Consider the following 18,896-nt stretch of genomic DNA (forward strand, 5'->3'; position numbering starts at 1 on the left):
AATTTTTAAAAATGCAAGAAAAGAATGAAATGCAAGATAACCCATTACATCTCCAGATCTCTAGATATGTTAATCTGTTTCAGTAAAAAGTAGAATATTATGACACTTTAAGAAGAATAAACACATTTTGTTTTATACTTTCATAATCTAAAGTCTTTGGTACTCCAATGTCTTCTCTCAAACTTATCAATCTATAGAAGGCAGAACTGTCCAGTAGAGTTGTTTATTCCACCTTTAGGCATGCATAGTAGCTTTTAGTCTAAATTTTAAATAAATAACTCAAGATGCTGAAACCTATCTTCAGAATAGGATAAGTATCTTGGATAATGCTCATAATGGACAACCACCACTTACAATGTGACTAGTTTGCTTGGCAGGATATACATATGCATCTGGAATGGCAAATAAGGCTTTGATGGGGTGTTTCTGCATGGCCCTTGTAATCTCTGCCAACTCTAGGTCTTCCAATAAATCTCAGTATGTATACATTTGTGATCAAGTTTTTTGGATTTGATTTAATATAATACATTTGACCAAAAAAAAGACATGCAAGCCTGATCTTTAAGACATCTATAGCAGATGTAGCTTACCTATACAGACACTGGTATATCATAACTCCCATCATCTAGAACTAATGTACAAGCTGGAAAGGTCTGATGGGAGTTGGTCCAAGAGTATTTTGAGGGCTAAGGAAACTTCACCTCTCCAATTACTGCTGGAAGGATGGTAGTTCATAGACTCAACGAGTTGGAAGACCCCCACAGTCCAAGCCCATTCTGCCATGCAGGAACACACAAAGCACTCTAGATAGATGACCATCTAATGTTGAAAAGCCTCACTACACTCCAAGGCAGCATATTCCACTGCTGAGCAGTTTTTACTTTAAGGAAGTTCTTCTTGATATTTAAGTTGAAATTCTTTTTCTGCAGTTTGAATCAATTGCTCTTTGTCTTAATCCTTGAAGTAACAGAAAACAAGCTTGCTCACTCTTCAATATTATGGTGATTTGAGTAACTGCAACTTAGTGATTTGCTACCCAATGTTTTTTATGAATATCTTTAAAATGAGGCAAATATTCAAGGTTTTTCAGCCCAGTCTAACATTACAATAAGGTATCCTTAGCCTATGCTGTCCTCAGCCCCCAAACCGTTCTTAACCAATTTGAACTAATTTCCTCAGTATGAAAATAACTTTTCAAGAGCTAGAGCCTTCTGTCCTATTTAGAAGAGTAATATTGTGCTTACCTCCAGCTTCTATTTAGAAGAATTGGGACAGAACTAGATGGGAAGTATTCTATTTCTCTCCTCCTATCCTCTCAAGACAAAGATTTTGTGCTTAGCCTAGGAAACAAGTGGCTCATTGTGTTTTCCTTTCTGTGTTCAACTTTATTGAATTTGTAAATAGCTTTAGACCTCTTGAGGGATAGCTGCAGTCTAGCTCGGTCTCTTGAGTGTTGTACAATTTCAAGATGCAATAGTTTCCAGCGGGACTACTTTCCATGACCATTTTATTTTGTCAAATTAAAATATATAACGTGTCTGAAATTCTTTTAAAACAATAGTTAAGTACATTTTAATACTATGGTCTAATTTAGTAGTCTCTTTAAATGCCCAAAACTCTAAATCTGCTACTTACTAGTGAAATTGAGCATTTTGAGGCAGCTGCAGATAGTGAGATCTGGGCCGTGGATCGCTAAACCCACGGCACAGATACCAAGACCCATTAAGCTTATTACCAGTACTGGCCATGGGCTGCCTGTGGATCTGTGCCTGGATCCAAAGACAAAGAAGCTATAATCCAACATTCCCCAATCAAGACAACAGCTTGTGGTAAGCCGCAGAAAAAAACTGACATGTTTGGCACAAACAAAAGCATACATTTTTATACAGTGGAATCTTTTGTCTTTCCCGCGTGTGCCCAGCTGGAGCTGGCTTTGTGCTGACTGGTGGAGCCGGCCTTGGCGTCACTGCCAGCTGGGAGGATTCCCTCTCAGAGTCAGGACAGCGGCACCCGCCAGCCAATCAGAGAACATTCTCCACTTCCAATGAAGATTCCAGCTCTCTAATGGGTAACCGGGCAGCAGAATGACCCGTAGGACAAAAGAATGCAGAATGTTTAGAGATGATTACCATGTCCCAGCTTCAGTAATCCTCAACAAAGAGGGGCCATTTGGTCCCATGGATTCTATTGTCAAGAAAAATGGGTCACCAATCCTCAGTGAATGAGTCTAACACATCTGTCGTTAGTGTCCATTGAGTTCTAAACCAGAATATTGTCCAAGATTATAGGATCATGGAGTTCATTCCTGGGAAAAGGGAAATGGCATGGTGGATGACTAGGGCAGGACCTCCTGGTGTACTGAAGGAGTGCCAAGTGATGACTGTTCTCTTTGTGTCCAAGTAACTGCACAAAGGCCAGACAGCCCAGCTTATAGTTCCTGTCGTCCTCTGCACAGTCAGAGTTATAGGAATCAATATACATGGATTGATTCCAGTGATGGTGGTTTCTTGGATCCTATTGTTGTTGTGATGACCAGGAAGTACTGGTTGTGACTCCAAGGCCAAGATGTATTGGTGAAAGGTTACCTGAGGTGCCTTGATCACAAAAGTTTTATATGAAAATATGACATTATATATGCACAAAGGGGTCTGTGGATATCGGGGGAACCCAATCACGGGAACTGGAGTATCTACAGGGGCAAGAGGTGGCAATGGGGGCAGGGAGGTTATATGTTGCAAGGAGAAGAAAGGGAGCCCTGCTATGAGGGCTGTGGGTGCTATGGGGCCTTGTGGTTACAGGGGCCAGCTGCAAGAAATGAAAGGGGGAGAGAAAGACACAGGAGGCAAATAAAATACAAAGAATCCAAGTAGAGGATAATGCACTGCAGTGCACATTTAATAAAGGGGTTACTTTATAATAAAAGGGGGAATAAAATATCCAGGACACTTGGTAGCTGTTGCTTATGTGGCAATGTCCACATAATCAAGGCTGTGGACTCCACTCTCTGTGGCTTTCTCTGCCATGGTTCCAATTACTTTTTATTAATAATCTGACCATGGGAGGGGGGTTGCACTCAACCTCAATAGCAATAAAGTGTTATGAATGAATAAAATCTATGTAACTGTTTCATATTCATAATTGTTACTTATTTTGACACTATTTCCATAATTGTAACTTCCACCCCCAAATTTACTTTACTTTACTAGACATCAACTGCATGGGAAGAAGAAGGTGTATTCTGCCAGTGACCTGAGAATGGGTAGAACAACTGACTCCAATGCACTGGTCTGCTGTCCACATAGGTCAGTGCCACCATCATTGCAGCTGATGGGTTTAGAGCCCCAGGACAGATGAGGTCCAAGGTACAGGAGACCTCCAGAGTTTCAGTGAAACTCCCTGTGTTAAGGACTAGAAGTCCCTGGATGCAATATCAACATCCAAGAGTAACTTCTGTTCCACTTGGGTTTTTTGGACTTGTGTACACAAAGCCCTACTTAAGTATGGCGATTGTAACTATGGAACCTCTCCTGGTCCACCCACACTCCAAAAAGGCTTGGCGAAATATCAGAAATCCTTTGTCATAAACCACTGTGGTCCATTCTACAGCCCATAGGCTGCATGTGGCCCACCAATTCATTTTTGTTGGCCCTTGCTCTTCTTACTGGAAAACTATTTTAATTTAACATTTGGAAAAAATTTGTTTACCCTTCTTACTGCTTTAAGTTTAAGGGGAAAAAAATTGGAATGTCTCTGGCCCTCACATTCCTTTACTACAGTTTGATTGGCCCTCAGATAACTAAAGGTTGGACCACGCTGTCATAAACAATGGCCAGCTATGGATAGCTGCTGCTAAAGGGTTCTGATCCTACTTCAGAAAAAAATTAAATGGGGTGATGGATGTCTACCACTTCTAAACAGGTGCAAATAATATGGTAAAGAATTCATTGCAAAACAACAACAATGACTGAGATATGGTGACCTATGCACTATTTAGCCTTCTAAAGGGAAGGAAAATGGCCACTGCTACAATTATATTAGATATAGCCATTCTGGTAGATAGCCCACATGATTCTATCATTGGGCATACTTTTGAGATCCTTCTTATTTCATAGGCTAGGATACATATAACACTATTGCATAATATAAGTCTCTGGATGAAGATTTTTTCATTAATCTTGCTATGTGACTTCTTTGTTAAATAGCAATAATACATATCCAAAACAAGCAATGAATGGGCATTAGTATGCAATCAAATGTCCATATACCTCTATATAGCTGTGTGTCTTTGAGATGGCTCTGATTTATGGTAATCCTATCTTTGGATTTTGTTGGCCAGGTTTATTCAAAAGAGGTTGTCTATTGCCTTTCTCCTAGATTGACAGAATGTGATGTCCAATGCCACCCAGTGGCTCTGGAGGAATTTAAACCATGATCAATTCGGTATCCCAGGACCTCATCACATTGTCTTCAGAAAACATCCTAGGATGCTTAGGATGCTTCCTTGCCAAAGCCCATCTTACAATGCAAGGCTACTTCTGGTGGAGCTCCAAACAGGAAGTGTTCTGTTTAGAGAACACAGGAGACTTCCCATGTTCTCATTCGATAGAACGGGGGCAGTGTGGGGGAAAGCTGGAAGCAATGCTTCCTTCCATGGGATGGGAAAGGGGGTGATGTGGGGCATGGAGCAATGGGTTTCCGACATTGCCCAATGAAGGCCCCCACTGTTCCCCAGCTTCATGACCTCAATGTGATGAAGTCCCCAGTAAAGCAGCCAAAGCACTTCTGAGCATCCATGTGTGATGCTAAGATTAGAAAGCACTGCCATGCAAAATGGCACTATATGTGCAATTCTACTTCTCCATCAGTCAGAAATAGCCAACCAGTTCTTCAGTGGAACTCATTAATAAATGTGACACTTTATCTGGATTATTTTGCATTGTATACCGGCATACAAAGTGCTAATATACTGAGGATTCTTAACAATTCAAAGTGTGTGTGGGGGGGGGGGGGAGGGGTCAGCTACTTTGAGTTTTATTTTCCATAACACATTTTCTTAAATAAAGAAAAAAAGTTGGGACAAACATTTTAAAACAAGAAAACATGGAAACTATCATCTACAAATTTAAGACAACTACATGTTCTTTAAACATTCACAACTCAGGCAGTACAATTGTAAAATGAAAGCCTTATCTAGAAGCATCACATTGAGTGGGAGAAGTTTCTCCTTCTTAGCAATCTCATCAAGGCATCTTTCACTTCCTTGTTCCTTAAACTGTATATTAATGGGTTCAGCATTGGAATTACAATGGTGTAAAAAATAGACACCACTTTGCCTTGGTTAGGAGAAGTGATGCTACCAGGTTGGCCATACATAAAGAAAGCTGTCCCAAAGAACAAACTTACAGCAATGACATGGGAAGAACATGTTGAGAAAACTTTGTGTTTTCCTTCGGTAGAAGGTATTTGAAGGACAGTGACCATAATATAGGCATAGGATATTAAGATAACTGAGAATGTTGTTACTACAATAGAACCACACAGCACTAACAGCACAATTTCATTTACAAAAGTGTCAGAGCAAGAAGCCTTCATGACAGCTGGAACATCACAAAAGAATTGGTTGATCTCCACAGGTTGACAGTAGAATAAGCTGAATGTTAAGCCCGCTTGTATGCTACAATTGAGGAAACCAAAGGAATATGAAATGGCCACCAAAAGTGCACAGATCTTCTTAGACATCATTGAATGGTAAAGTAGCGGGTTGCAAATAGCAGTGAAACGATCATAGGCCATCCCAGCTAGGAGAAAAGCCTCAGTGGTCCCAAGAAGAGAGAAGAAGAACATTTGGGCTGCACATTTATTGCGGGAAATTGTCTTGTTCTGAGTTAAGAAGTTCAGCATGGCTTTGGGAGTGATGACAGATGAGTAGCAGGCATCTATGAAGGACAAATTCTTCAAGAGGAAGTACATAGGAGTTTGAAGGTGAACATCAATTGAGGTGGTTATGATCATGCCAATGTTACCTATAAGAGTAATGACATACATGATCAAAAAAAGAATGAAAAGAGCTATCTGCAGCTGTGGCTTACCCAGAAATCCCACCAAAATGAATTCAGTGATCTCGGATTGGTTTCTCATGTTTCCTTTGCTACATGATGGAAAATAGGAAGAAGGGTGTTTCTCTCAAGGTTTTTCTGCCCTTGCATGGTTAGTTGCACCTTAAAAAGAAGAAAATCTCTTTTAGAAACACTGATTAAAATAAACTAAGGAACATCTTTGCATATGACTCATACCAGTGATGAAATAGATGGAATCAAATACTCCCTCTATTTGAGTGAATCAAAAGAATCCAAATTTAAACAATGAAATATTAAAAAGTAGCAATATTCTTTCTAACATTCTGATCTCAGGTTATCACTAAAAGAAAAGCCCATACAGAATTTTCCTGTACTGTCATTGTTTCCATTGATTGTGAAAATTGTCTTTCTTTAAATGCCTTATTTGCCTTCTTTTGTTTGCCTCGGTCCACTGACCTGAAATGCTAAATCCCGTATGACTTATGCATTGCATACACAGAACCTGAGATGCTAAATTTCGAAAAGGGTCAAAATGAAAAGGATTGTTGAGCAAATGCAACCCCCCCTGAAAAGAATTGAACAACTTAAATAAACTTGATGTATATGTGCAGTTCTTTCAAAGTATATACTGTGCCCATGTGCATTTAGCAACTTTTAAAGATAAAAAACCAGGTGCTGATTCCAGGGATTCAGACCCAGGTTTGAATCCCTGGAATATAAATTATGGCAACTATTTTGGCTTTAAAAATGGAATAATAGTCTATTACTGATGAGAATTGAACGAAGACCTCCTCATTCAAGACAATATACTTCTAAATATTGACTCACAAACCAAAATTTATCAGAATTTAAGGGTTACTTAGAACCTTTAAGTGTGTGTCAGCATGCATTACAACCTAACATCCAAGTATTGGCTGAAATTATTTCCTTCCTGAGAAGTAAATTAAGTTGTAAAGATCTAGACTAGAAAAATGTAATGCTTCAGAATTCTTCCCTCTTCTGCCCTTCCAAAATGGGTATTGCATTCTGTTGGAAAATTTCTCACATTTCAGTTTCAGAAATAAATGGAAAATCTTAACATTTTGGAGACTTTTTGGTGATGATTTTCACTCTTACCTTTGATGTAAATGGCCATAACAAGATTGTCTTGCCCTCTTCTAAGCATTTGTCAGTGGCACCATACATACTTATGAAAAACACCACATTCTCTTGGGTATTATAGAAGCAAGATACAATAACTCTAAAGAGACCAACTTTTTGTTGTGCTTTGCTTTACAAGATTAAAGCAAACCTGACTGATAAAGTCCTTCTCCCCCACCCACCACACACACACACACACACACCAATAGCAAAATGAAGAAGGCCAAGTTAATTGGGTTTTTTTTGTCCTGCTAAAACGACCAGGAATTAGTTACTTAATTAATTTAAACTATGTTTTTCAAGCAAGAAGGAAGAGGAGGAGGAAAATAACACTGCTGAAGCATAGAATTAAGAATCAAATCTTGATTGAAGCATAATTGTTTGTTCTTATATGTCTCCATGTTGCTTCCAGCTTATGGTAACCCTAAGGTGAACCTATCATGGGGTTTCCTGGGTCTAAGAGTGTGTGACTTGCCTAAGGTCAATGAAAAAGTAATTAACCCCTGTTTATAAAGCAGCATAATGAAATATGGATATAGCAACCAATCAGTCAATAGATCAGTTTATAGATAAATACTTTCCCCTGTCAGTTTAAGGGTAACAGAAGGAGACTGATGTAGTTTTCCTCTCAGCAGAGGACCTGGGAATAGCCATCAAGGAAAGGCCCGAAAGAGATCTAGGGACAACTAAAATTGAATGTAGCATGTATGCACTATCAATGATAATGCAACTATAATGGAATAGCAGATTTGTGAGATAAAGTCCTCTAATAGGGATCTTCTTATGTGCCCTTCTCATTGATTTCAATTAATGGCAATCCTATTATAGTGTTTAGTAAGGACCACAAATAACTCCTCTGCTGTTGGAATAGATGGGAGGAGTAGGGAAAAGAGGAGACAGGTAAGGTAAAGGTTTCCCCTGACGTTAAGTCCAGTCATGTCTGACTCTGGGGGTTGGTGCTCATCTCCATTTCTAAGTCGAAGAGCCGGCATTGTCCGTAGACACCTCCAAGGTCATGTGGCCGGCATGACTGCAGAGAAAGAAAAAATATGCATCTCATTGGGGTGCTTCTTTGGGCTTTGATTGTAGTGATGAACAACAGCATAGGCCAGTTAAACTGGCATGTAAAACTGCTATAGAATTCTGGAATTTGTAGTTTTGTGAGATATGTAACCTTCTCTATCAGAGACGTCTGCTGCCACAACAAACTACAAACTCCAATTCTATAGCATTGAGCCATGGCAGTTAAAGTGATGTTAACTTAACTGCTATAATTCTGCAGTATGACTGCACCCTATGTCTTTCTTCCCCAACCTGCATACTTTTCATCGGCTGCTTTTTAATATATATAAGTCAGAGTAAATGTTGCACCTCAGCGCTGGTTCACCCTGCTCTTAACACACATTCCACCATAGCAGACTTGGTTTTTACAATTTATTGATAAAAGATAGCAAAGCCTTAATAAAAAGCAGTAAAGAAAATAGTAATCCAATTGTAAAGGCAATCTGCAGAATATAGTTCAAAGTCTCTGTAGAATATAGCAACGCAGTCCTGAAAAACAAGGCAGTGTGAACGCCAAAATACAATCCAAAACTCAGGAACTAAGCATGAACCAAAACAAGAAACCTTTTCCATGAGCAGAGACAAGGCAGGAGTTAAGCTTCCGAAATCAACGTTGCTTTGTCTGAAATCTTTCTCTGTTTCTCTCTATTTAACCATGCTTACAGGCTAAGAAAGCATTTCTCTGTCCTTGAGTTCGCACACATTTCCCAGCTATTCTCACAGAATGCCTGGGATGATGAACCCTTAACCTTAACCTTGTATCTCGATCTAAGGAAGACTCTTCTGGCTCACTACCAGAGCCACCTGGACTTTGTTGATGTTCAAAATCCTGTGAAAGGTCACCCTTATCACTAACTTCAGCTTCCCTGCTAGCCTCCGGCCTTTCTAACAATTCAGAGCCTTCAAGATTTCCTTGGTCAGCCTGCATTTCTGACAATTCAGAGCCTTCAACATTTCCTTGGTAAACCTTCTGAAACCCATATCCCCCTTCTTCATCAGACTGAACCACAGCAGTAAATGATTTCCGTATGCTATTTGATTCTTTGTCTCTTTCCTATTTCTGCCTCTCATTGGCTGTTCTGGTATCCCCGTGGAGGTGAGCAGGGAACAGGGACAGGTAGCTCACAGAGACCATAGCAAAAGATGCAAGGTGCATCTACACTGCAGAATTAATGTAGTTTGGCACCACTTTACCTGCCATGGTTCAATACTGCAGGATACAGGGAGCTGTAGTTTTATTTTATTTTTTATTTATTTGCTACATTTATATGCTGCCCTTCTCACCCCGAAGGGGACTTACAACTTATTTTGCCTTCTCTGCCAAGGAATGTACCCCATCAAACTACAACTTCCATTATTCGGTGTCACGACCCAGGCTACAGAGCACCAATAACCATACGCAGAGGCCAGATTCTATCTAATATCTTTATTAAGGAAATATATAAGATTAATGAAAATAAATGTAAAAGGTAGTTCAGAAGCAGACCTTTCGGGAAAGGTCAAAATTAGTCCAAAAAAGCAATGTCCAATATGAAATATTATGTTCCAAAGTTGTAATCCAATAACCGAAACACTCACTTTGCCAGGCAAAGTGAGGGGAGATGACAAGGTCCTTTAGTCCATAAACTTGAGCAAGGCTAGGAAATAACTTGATACTTGAAGCAAGGCTTAAAACGTGGAACAAGGTAACAAGGAACAAGAACAAGGTCCGTGGAATAACTTGGTAAAATCCGTGATACAAGGCAAGGTATAGTCCTGGAAAACAAGCAAGGTCCGTAGGTAAACAAAGGCTGGAAACTGGAGCGAAGGCTGGAAAGCAGGGCAAGGCTTGAGCAGGAACGAGGCTTGAAACGGAGCGCGCTGTCCAGACACAACTCGCTCCGGAGGCTGACGAATTGACTCCGCGAAGTTACTACGCGGGTAAAACACCTATATAGAGTCTAACTTTCTCGCCGAAGCAGTTCTCTGGGAACCAGAAACGAAAGCTAAACTCTGGGACCAGATGTTTGACTCCCTAAAGATTCTCACGGAAAGCAGTCTTAATTGGCTACATTCTTAGCTGCAATTCTAGCACTCCTGCGCGAAGCTGCTTCCAAACCCCTCTGTTGTTTACAAAACTCGCGGCGCAAGAACACGGGAGATGTAGGCGCAGGGTTTGTTTGACATACTTCTGGGACACAACTTTCTTGCAGGTGCAAGGTTCCCAGATCTGCCTGGGAAAGATCTGGCTGAGAAGATTCCAGTTCTGACTGGGAAGGTAAAAAACCCAAGTTTTCTTCTTCATCAGGGATTACAATGTCCTGAGCAGGACTACAAGGCCCATGGGTCATCACACTCGGTAGCATTTAGCCATGGCGGTTAAAGTGGTGTCAAATTATATTAATTCTACGGGTATAGATGCACCTGTAATTGGCAGAAATATAGAAGTGGAAAGCATGAAATGTAGATCAAACAACAGCTCCTGACTTAGCCCTCTGAGCTGTTAAACTCTGATGCCTTAAAGCATTGGCATCATTCTATGACTACTCCTGTTCAGATGGGTCCCTAGTTCAGATGAGTCCCTAGGTGGGGGACCAAGAGAATGGCCTCCCCTAAAAATCTTAACATAAAGCAAGGATTATATGGAAAAAATGTACTCTTTCAGAGTTCCAAGCTTGTTCCAAGTCGTATAAAGTTTTATTGGTAATACGAATTCACTTAAATCCCACCTTTCTCTCTAGATGGGGGCTTACAATAGCTTACATGAATCAGCAAATTCATTTAAAAGCAGAAAAATATACAATAATAATAATTATAATCCAACAAAGTAGATAGGGGATCCAAATTATTCAAAACAGATCCATCAAAATGATGGAAATGTGCACATAAATACACTGTTAAAAGTATTTGAAGTCAGTTCCCAGAAGCTGGTTTGAACTGAAGACTTTTAATTCACTGTAAGATGAAGCACAACAGTCTGGGTTCAGCCACTGAAAAGACCCTTACTCATGTTCCTCACATATGTGCCGGTGGGAATGGCGAGGAGAAGCCCTGTTCCAAAAAAGATCCCATAGCTAAGGCAGACAGAGGGCAAAAGAAAATATTTCCAAAGTCTTTTGGGGTATTATTTGTCATAACCACCATGTTGAATTTTGCTGGAATTGTGTTTGAAACAGATTAGTAGCCAGGGAAGTTCTGGATTCTGATTGGCCTTGATCAAAATTCTGGACACAACACTGTGTATGAGCTGAAGTTTCTGATTTTTTTTTCAAACATTCAGCAATGGGATGTAACTACATCACTATGTCAGGTATTTTCCATCATAGGTATTGATAACTCATTAAGCAACATTTTCCACACTGAGTTGGATCCCTAAATACTAAAAACCTTCTTTAGAGGATTTCCCTCTCCCTGAGTTTTGAGTTGCATGGATGGCTAGGGTAGGGATCTGGTTGTTAGTAAAAGATAATTTTTTAAGATGCCTCCCCAATGCAGCTTTGACCTCCTTGTTTCGCAGACTGTAAATGAATGGGTTCACCATTGGGATTACAATGGTGTAGAATACAGAGACTACTTTGCCTTGATTGGGAGAAGAGATGGCCCCAGGTTGTCCATACATAAAGAAAGCTGTACCAAAAAACAAACTTACAGCCATGATATGGGATGTACAAGTGGAAAAGGCTTTATGTCTGCCCTCAACAGATGGTATGCTCAAGATAGTTGCCACAATATAGCCATAGGAGATCAGGACAATTGTGAATGTTATAACTATGATCAACCCACACATTCCTAGTAGTACAATTTCATTTATAAAAGTGTCTGAGCATGAGGCCTTCATGACAGCTGGGACATCACAAAAGAACTGGTTGATTTTCCCTGGTTCACAATAGGACAAGCTGAATGTGAAACCTGTTTGTGTGCAACAGTTAAGTAAGCCAAAGAAGTATGAAACTGCTACTAAGTGTAGACATGTCTTTTTGGACATGGTCCTATTGTAAAGCAACGGGTTGCAGATGGCAACAAATCGGTCATATGCCATCGCAGCTAGGAAGAAACATTCAGTGGTTCCAAAGAGAGAGAAGAAGAACATCTGTGTGGCACACTTATTGTAAGAAATGGTCTTATCCCCAGTTGCAAAGGTTAGCATAGCTTTGGGTGTGATGACAGTGGAATAGCAAATATCTAAAAGGGATAGGTTTTTCAGGAAGAAGTACATAGGATTGTGAAGTTGAACATCAACAGTGATTATAACAATCATTCCAATATTGCCCATTAAGGTCAATGCATAAAACAGCATAAAAAGAAGAGACAATCCTAGCTGTAGCTCCAGGTCTCCTTCAAATCCCTCCAAGATGAATTGTGAAACCATGGTGTGGTTTTTCATATTGCTTTTAGTCTAAAAAGAATGTGATGGTAAACATATGATGGACATTTTAAAATAAGAACACATACTTTATTACAATTATGATGTGTGTGCAATAAACCTATAAACCTATATCCTTGGGTTTGAGGACGACAGCATCCCTTCTTGAATATCTCACTTGGGTTTTTTTTCTTTGAAAACCTACAAAGTCTTTGTGTTGGCTATCCAATGTGAATGATTCCAGTCCTAAAGGATAGTAATAGAGAGGATAATTATTATAAGCAAAGCACCCTTAAGATTAACTGACTAATATTTTAACACTTTTGTGGATATCAGTTCAAGTCTTCATATGCAATACAATTTTATAGTAAAACCTCAAGTTTATACAAGCATATAGTTGTGAGAGTCAAATAGACTGTAATAGGATGCAGAAACATGCAAATCCTGACTGCTACCCAAATATTTCAAAGGTCTGCATGAGATGATGCAAGCCTTTCAGAACTTTGTAGTTATCAGCATTTGAAAGCAATAAATCTGCCTATCAAATGTCAGATTCTTTAGGGTTCATCTTTATGCATATCACTGCTAAGAGATTGGAATTTGTGAGTATAACTCAGTTCAACTTGTTTAAAAAATGAATATTTATCAGAAGCAGCTCAAAAGCATTTTTCAATTTTTCCTCAAATATCAATTTGCCACAACCCAAAAAAATGTGGAGAAAGAATAAAAAGGTTTAGCCACAATAAGCATGATGCAGTATCCATTGGATGGAAACTATACTCCCTAAACTACCCTATCCTTCTGAGTTCTGAGACTCAAGCAAAGCTGCAGTTAATGTATAGTACAGAGTGGAAGTATATTGTCTATTCTTCAAACAAAGCACAGTCTCAAAATGCACTCTGCATTGTTTGAAACCAGAGCTTTCCAAACTGTATGCCGTGACACGTTAGTGTGTTAGCTGCAGTGTGTAGATATGTCATATGAGCATAACAAGAAACTTCAGAGTTTATGTGAAATTACATATATTTAAGAATATAAATGAAAACTTGTCATGTGATATGTTGTATCCCCAGACATGTAATTGTTACAATGTATGTAATAATAAGTGGTGGTTTGCTAGTAAAACTGAATTCCTGTGACATGAAATGATGCACGTCTAAAAAGTGTACCACCAAAATGAAATGTTTGAAAAATTCTGTTTTTAAATGCATACAATGTATTCTTTATGTAGTAATTCTTTAGAAGTCAGACACATGACAGAGGTGTAGTACTGATGGGAAAGGTTTAATGTCAGTATGATTTTGACAAGGCAATATTAAAATATTCAAATTTCTTCCTATTTGGGATGGCTTGAGAATTTTGAGGCATAAATAGAAAGGAATGTGTGAAAAAGTGCCTGGGTATAAATAGTTATTCAGCATTCAAGATGAACATTAATTCAATATGTATCATGAATTCAACACTCAGAGACCAGTGTGGTCCAGTGATTTGAGATTGGACAATGACTCTGGAGACCAGGGTTCAATTCGCCACTTGGTCATGGAAAATCACTGGATGACAGTCTCAGACCCTGACAACGCCATGGTCATCTAAGAACTGTCATAAATGAAATGACTTGAAGGCACACAAGAACAACAATTCAAGTGTGGTTAAGACTTCAACTATTTGATACTCAGGGCAAAAAGAATGAGGCTTTTAAAAATGTCAATCCAGGTGAAAGCATTAGTGACAGATTTTTCTTCCCTTGCTTAATGAGTTCTCTCCTATAGTTTCAGTATTACTGAATGAAAACATAATTATTAAATATAAACAAGTTTTAAATTACTATATTACAGTGTCAATTCATATTGCCATTTGTTTCTTTGGAAGTAGTTCAGATGTATTATGGATATATTAACGCCAAGATAATTGTAGCTCTTCTCCAAATATTGCAGTCTACACCAAGAGATTCAATATGATGGAGTATTACGGATGTACCTTATTTCAAAACAAAGCAGCTAACCTTGCATGCAGCAGACAGCATATCTCAACATATATTTCAGCTTATGTTTTTAAGCCTTCCCTCCTCTGATTATTAGCCAAGAAGGATGTCAAAATTTTCTAGATGATGACATAAATAAAAGAGTCCATTTAATTGTCTGCAATCTATTCAAATCATGCCTATGACAACTTTGCTACTATCCTGTTTTCCCCAAAATAAGACCTACCCTGAAAATAAGACCTCTTGTGATTTTTCAGCATTTCTGAGGATGCTCGAAATATAAGCCCTATTTCAAAATTAAGCTCTAGATATAGTTCATTTAAAAAGTCAATTTGGAAAAATAAGACTGCCCCTGAAAACAAACCATAATGCATCTCTTGGAGCAAAAATTAATATAAAACCCTGTCTTATTTTGGAGGAAACGGGGTATTTATTAGATGTAGTGTACATCATCAAGAAAAATCACTCACCTTGATTGTAATAACTGGATGGGATACACACTTTGAGTTTCCATCCTTCAAAGAATTGTCTTATTGTCAAAGCATTAGATATTTTCTACTTATAGTTGAGATATTCACACATTTTCTGATGTTGTTCCTCCTCCTCACATTGAAATGTATGAAGCTACCCAAAACTAAAAAGCAGATCTGTCATTATAAAAAAATAGCTAAATGCTATTGTTTGTATGTTTTGTAACAGTTTTATGTCTCTTAAATTAATTGGTATTCACTTCAGAGCTAATCTCTAGAGTACAATATGTAAACTGTTTGACAAAAAAGATTCAACATTTCCCAACAGAAAAAAAACACGTGCCATCTATGTAACAGTGAATCACTGAAAAGTTTTCATTTCCAAATTCCACCTGCTTACCTTTTGCACATTTTATCTATTTAAAAACACTCTGAATTCAAAAATATCCTATTGACTCACATTAAAATATGGCTTCAAACATAGGCTTCAAGACGTTCTTATCAAAAGGAAAAGGGGACTCAAAAAAAGGAGAGATACAAAGATACTGCCCAGATGGGACATCAGAATAAAAAAGACAATTTATTTGCTAGTCTGTTTGCCCTTACGTCTGTGTTTGCCCTCATTAGATTTTCCCCAGAGTGTTTTAGTAAATTCTCACTAGTTTAACCAGTAGTGTAAAATTATGGCTTCAGGATATTAGCTACTGAATCAAGCTTTGTTATATATGTACAATGTAGTTCTGCTCATATATTAAAATTGATTTTTCTACCATTCAAAGGTGTAGTTTTATACATATTTACTTGTGAGTAGGCCCCGTTTAACTAAATATGATTCATTTCACATCAGTTTGATATATATATATATATATATATATATATATATATATATATATATATATACACACACACACACACACACACACACACACACACACACAACTTGTTTTGATCAGTTTCTAAGTAAAATGAATTGATGGTACAGAGGAAAAGAGAAGGAGTGCTTGAACTGATTTCTACAGAAACAGCAACTTTAGTAAGAGGACACCTAAGAGCTCCAGGATTCAAGGGCTTTGTGTAGTCCATAGCTCAGTTGTTGTGAACATGTGCTTTACACAGAGAAATATTATGAGGATTAATAAAACAAGGACAACAACAACTCTTATGCAGCAATGTAATTCTCAAGTGGAAGGTAAATCAGAACCAGCCCCACACCATTATCCACTGCAAGGTCTAGCAGAGGATGAGAGCATGCTTGATCTTCTTTATAAAATGTATGGAGTAAAGGTCTCATAACATCTCATGATGAAAAGTTCTGTAACATGGCAGAGAGGAAGAAAAAGAACTCCAGAAGAGAAAACAAAAGATGAACAAACTCAAATTAACTGCAGCCATAGGGTTCATCTACACCTGCCAGATATTTTGGAACAAGTGGCAAAGCGGTGCAGAATCTACTTGGTTCAGCTGAAACAGATTCCCGTTATTGGACCTAGACCTTACTGCCCCTATCACTGTCACCACTGACCCATGGTTGCAGAGCTCCAGGATTGCTTCTGCCTTTCACCATCAGCTGAGGTAATGGTGCAATTGGGGGAAAGATAAAAATGCACAGAACCTAGTCATGCTTTCCCCACTATGCCCAAATTGCAAGGCTGCTCTCAAGTTTTGTCCCTGACTTTCTGTATCATGGGGCTAAAACATCTTAAACCAAGAGTACCCCACAGTTAAGACTGGACATCTCTGCATGCCATATAGACTCCCAGAAGTGACTTCTCAGTTAGTGTGAGCTATATAGTCAAGGTCAACATTCTTTAAGCCAACCATGATTGGAAGAACACAAGTTGCCTGACATTGCATTGGAACAGAGGATTGAATGAAGTGATCATCTATTATAGTCCTTTACACTGATTATCTTGTTCCTTTTGATCTGTTTTGGTTGAAAAAGCAATGAAAAATACTGTTTACACCATACTATACAGTACATCCAAATATAATATATTAATGAATGTCTCATTCATAGCATATTCTTGCCACCCATTGTTCTCCAAATAGCCTTCTTGACCTCCTTATTTCTGAGGCAGTAGATCCAGGGATTTAACATGGGTGTTAGTACAGCATAGATAACAGAGATCAGCTTGTTGGAGTTATAGGAGGAGATAGCCTTAGGCCTCACATACATGAAGATCATGGCTGTATAATAAAGTATAACTACTGAAAGGTGTGAGGCACAAGTGGAAAAAGCCTTGTTGCGCCCAGTAGTTGAAGAAATGCTTAGGATGGTAGCAATGATATAAATATAGGACAGAACAGTCACAGACAGAGGAAGGACGAGTATGATAATCGCTAACACAAAATCTACCATCTCAGCTAGTGACATGTCTGTACAGGCTAGATTAAGCACAGGTGAAATGTCACAAAAGAAGTGATTTATGATATTGGAACCACAGAAAGTTATTTGTGAAATGAAGGACACCTTGAAAATGGAGATAGTGAATCCACTCAACCAGGATCCACCTGCCAATTTAATGGAGAACCTAGTGCTCATGATGGCTGTGTAGCGCAAGGGGAAGCAAATGGCTACATAGCGATCATAAGCCATGACAGCTAGGAGAGCAGACTCAGTGCATGCTAAAGAAACAAAAAAGTAAAGCTGAGTCATGCATCCAGCAAAGGAGATGTTCTTGTTCTGAGTAAGAAAGCCTGAGAGCATCTTGGGAATGGTGACACTAATGTACCAGATTTCCAGGAAGGACATGTTACACAGGAAATAATACATGGGCTTATGAAGGTGTTTGTTCAACCAGACTGTTATCATGATGACTATGTTTTCTGCCAGCACCAAGACATAGTTTATTAGGAAAACAAAGAAGAGCAAAAGCTGGAAATGCATTGAGGTTGGGAAGCCCACAAGGATAAACTCAGTGAAAACAGTCTTGGTCCCTTTTCCCATGCCTGGTCCTGGCTTATGCAGTTTCTTCTCTGTAGGAGAAAATAAATACGTATTAGGTTGGATAAAGTTACACACATTTATCACAACGGCTTCTTGTGAAACAAAAGTCAAAAGCATTTCTTCATAACTCAAGAACAGTTCATGAAAGAAAATCCCATATTATTTTTTATCTTCAACCAGATTAATTGTGTAAGGCAATACAGTATCTCACATTCAAAACCATAAAGCATTAGGTAATACATGTTGGTGCTGTAGTGAGACATTACATTACTAGGAAGTCAACTTCTGTTCTGTCTTCTAGACAGCTAGACAAGTTCACATCAAAGATACTACATCCCATCCCAGCCCTTGTTTTCTATATGTCTTCTTTTCCTTCAACTTATATTCTACTATTCAGTATTCCATGGAAAAATTGTAAATAGTAAGCAGTTAAAATTTTGGGATATTATTTGTGACTACTGTGGAGGCAACACTCTTTCTTACAGTGTTCTAGATTCTAACACAAAATGTGAGATTAAATTATTGAGATGTACTAGTGTATTGTACTATAGTGTAGGGTTCCTCATATTCTCCTTTTTTATTACTTTGTCCCCTGGATGTTAAAACCCCCTATTATGTTATTACTACCCAGGCCTGTAGCAGGTTCAACCCCCCCCCCCAAAAAAAAAAATTTCAGGTTAAAAAAAACCCCTGGTTTACTCATGAATTTTAACTGGTTAACCAAATCCCCACGCTAAGTCTATGAGACACAAAAATTTAAAAGTCCCTCCAGGCACTATCTCAAGCAGATATTGACAGGCATGTAGCTGGGGGGGGGGGGGGGGCAAGGGGTTCAACGCCCCCCCCCCCCCCGAAATTTTCACCCCCCTCCCCCAAA

General features: G+C 38.7%; 3 protein-coding genes across 3 annotated transcripts; all 3 read right to left on the reverse strand.

The window, feature by feature from the left end:
* Positions 1-5,113: 5,113 nt before the first annotated feature.
* On the reverse strand, positions 5,114-6,238 carry LOC100555088 (olfactory receptor 9S13). The gene has a single exon (XM_003224543.3). The coding sequence runs from the start codon at positions 6,136-6,138 to the stop codon at positions 5,200-5,202; it is 939 nt and encodes a 312-aa protein (XP_003224591.1). The 5' UTR covers positions 6,139-6,238; the 3' UTR covers positions 5,114-5,199.
* A 1,816-nt stretch (positions 6,239-8,054) lies between these two features.
* Positions 8,055-13,323, reverse strand: LOC100554896 (olfactory receptor 9S13-like). Its single transcript, XM_062957228.1, has 2 exons — positions 11,741-13,323; positions 8,055-9,108 (listed from the first exon to the last, which is right to left on the reverse strand). Exons 1-2 carry the CDS (start codon positions 12,640-12,642, stop codon positions 9,048-9,050), a joined length of 963 nt encoding a protein of 320 aa, XP_062813298.1. The 5' UTR covers positions 12,643-13,323; the 3' UTR covers positions 8,055-9,047.
* A 3,687-nt stretch (positions 13,324-17,010) lies between these two features.
* Positions 17,011-18,159, reverse strand: LOC100554698 (olfactory receptor 6B9-like). Its single transcript, XM_003224542.3, has one exon. It carries the CDS (start codon positions 18,134-18,136, stop codon positions 17,084-17,086), a length of 1,053 nt encoding a protein of 350 aa, XP_003224590.2. The 5' UTR covers positions 18,137-18,159; the 3' UTR covers positions 17,011-17,083.
* Positions 18,160-18,896: the final 737 nt, after the last annotated feature.

Source organism: Anolis carolinensis, chromosome 6 (genome assembly GCF_035594765.1).
Source record: "Anolis carolinensis isolate JA03-04 chromosome 6, rAnoCar3.1.pri, whole genome shotgun sequence".
Taxonomy (NCBI): domain Eukaryota; kingdom Metazoa; phylum Chordata; class Lepidosauria; order Squamata; family Dactyloidae; genus Anolis; species Anolis carolinensis.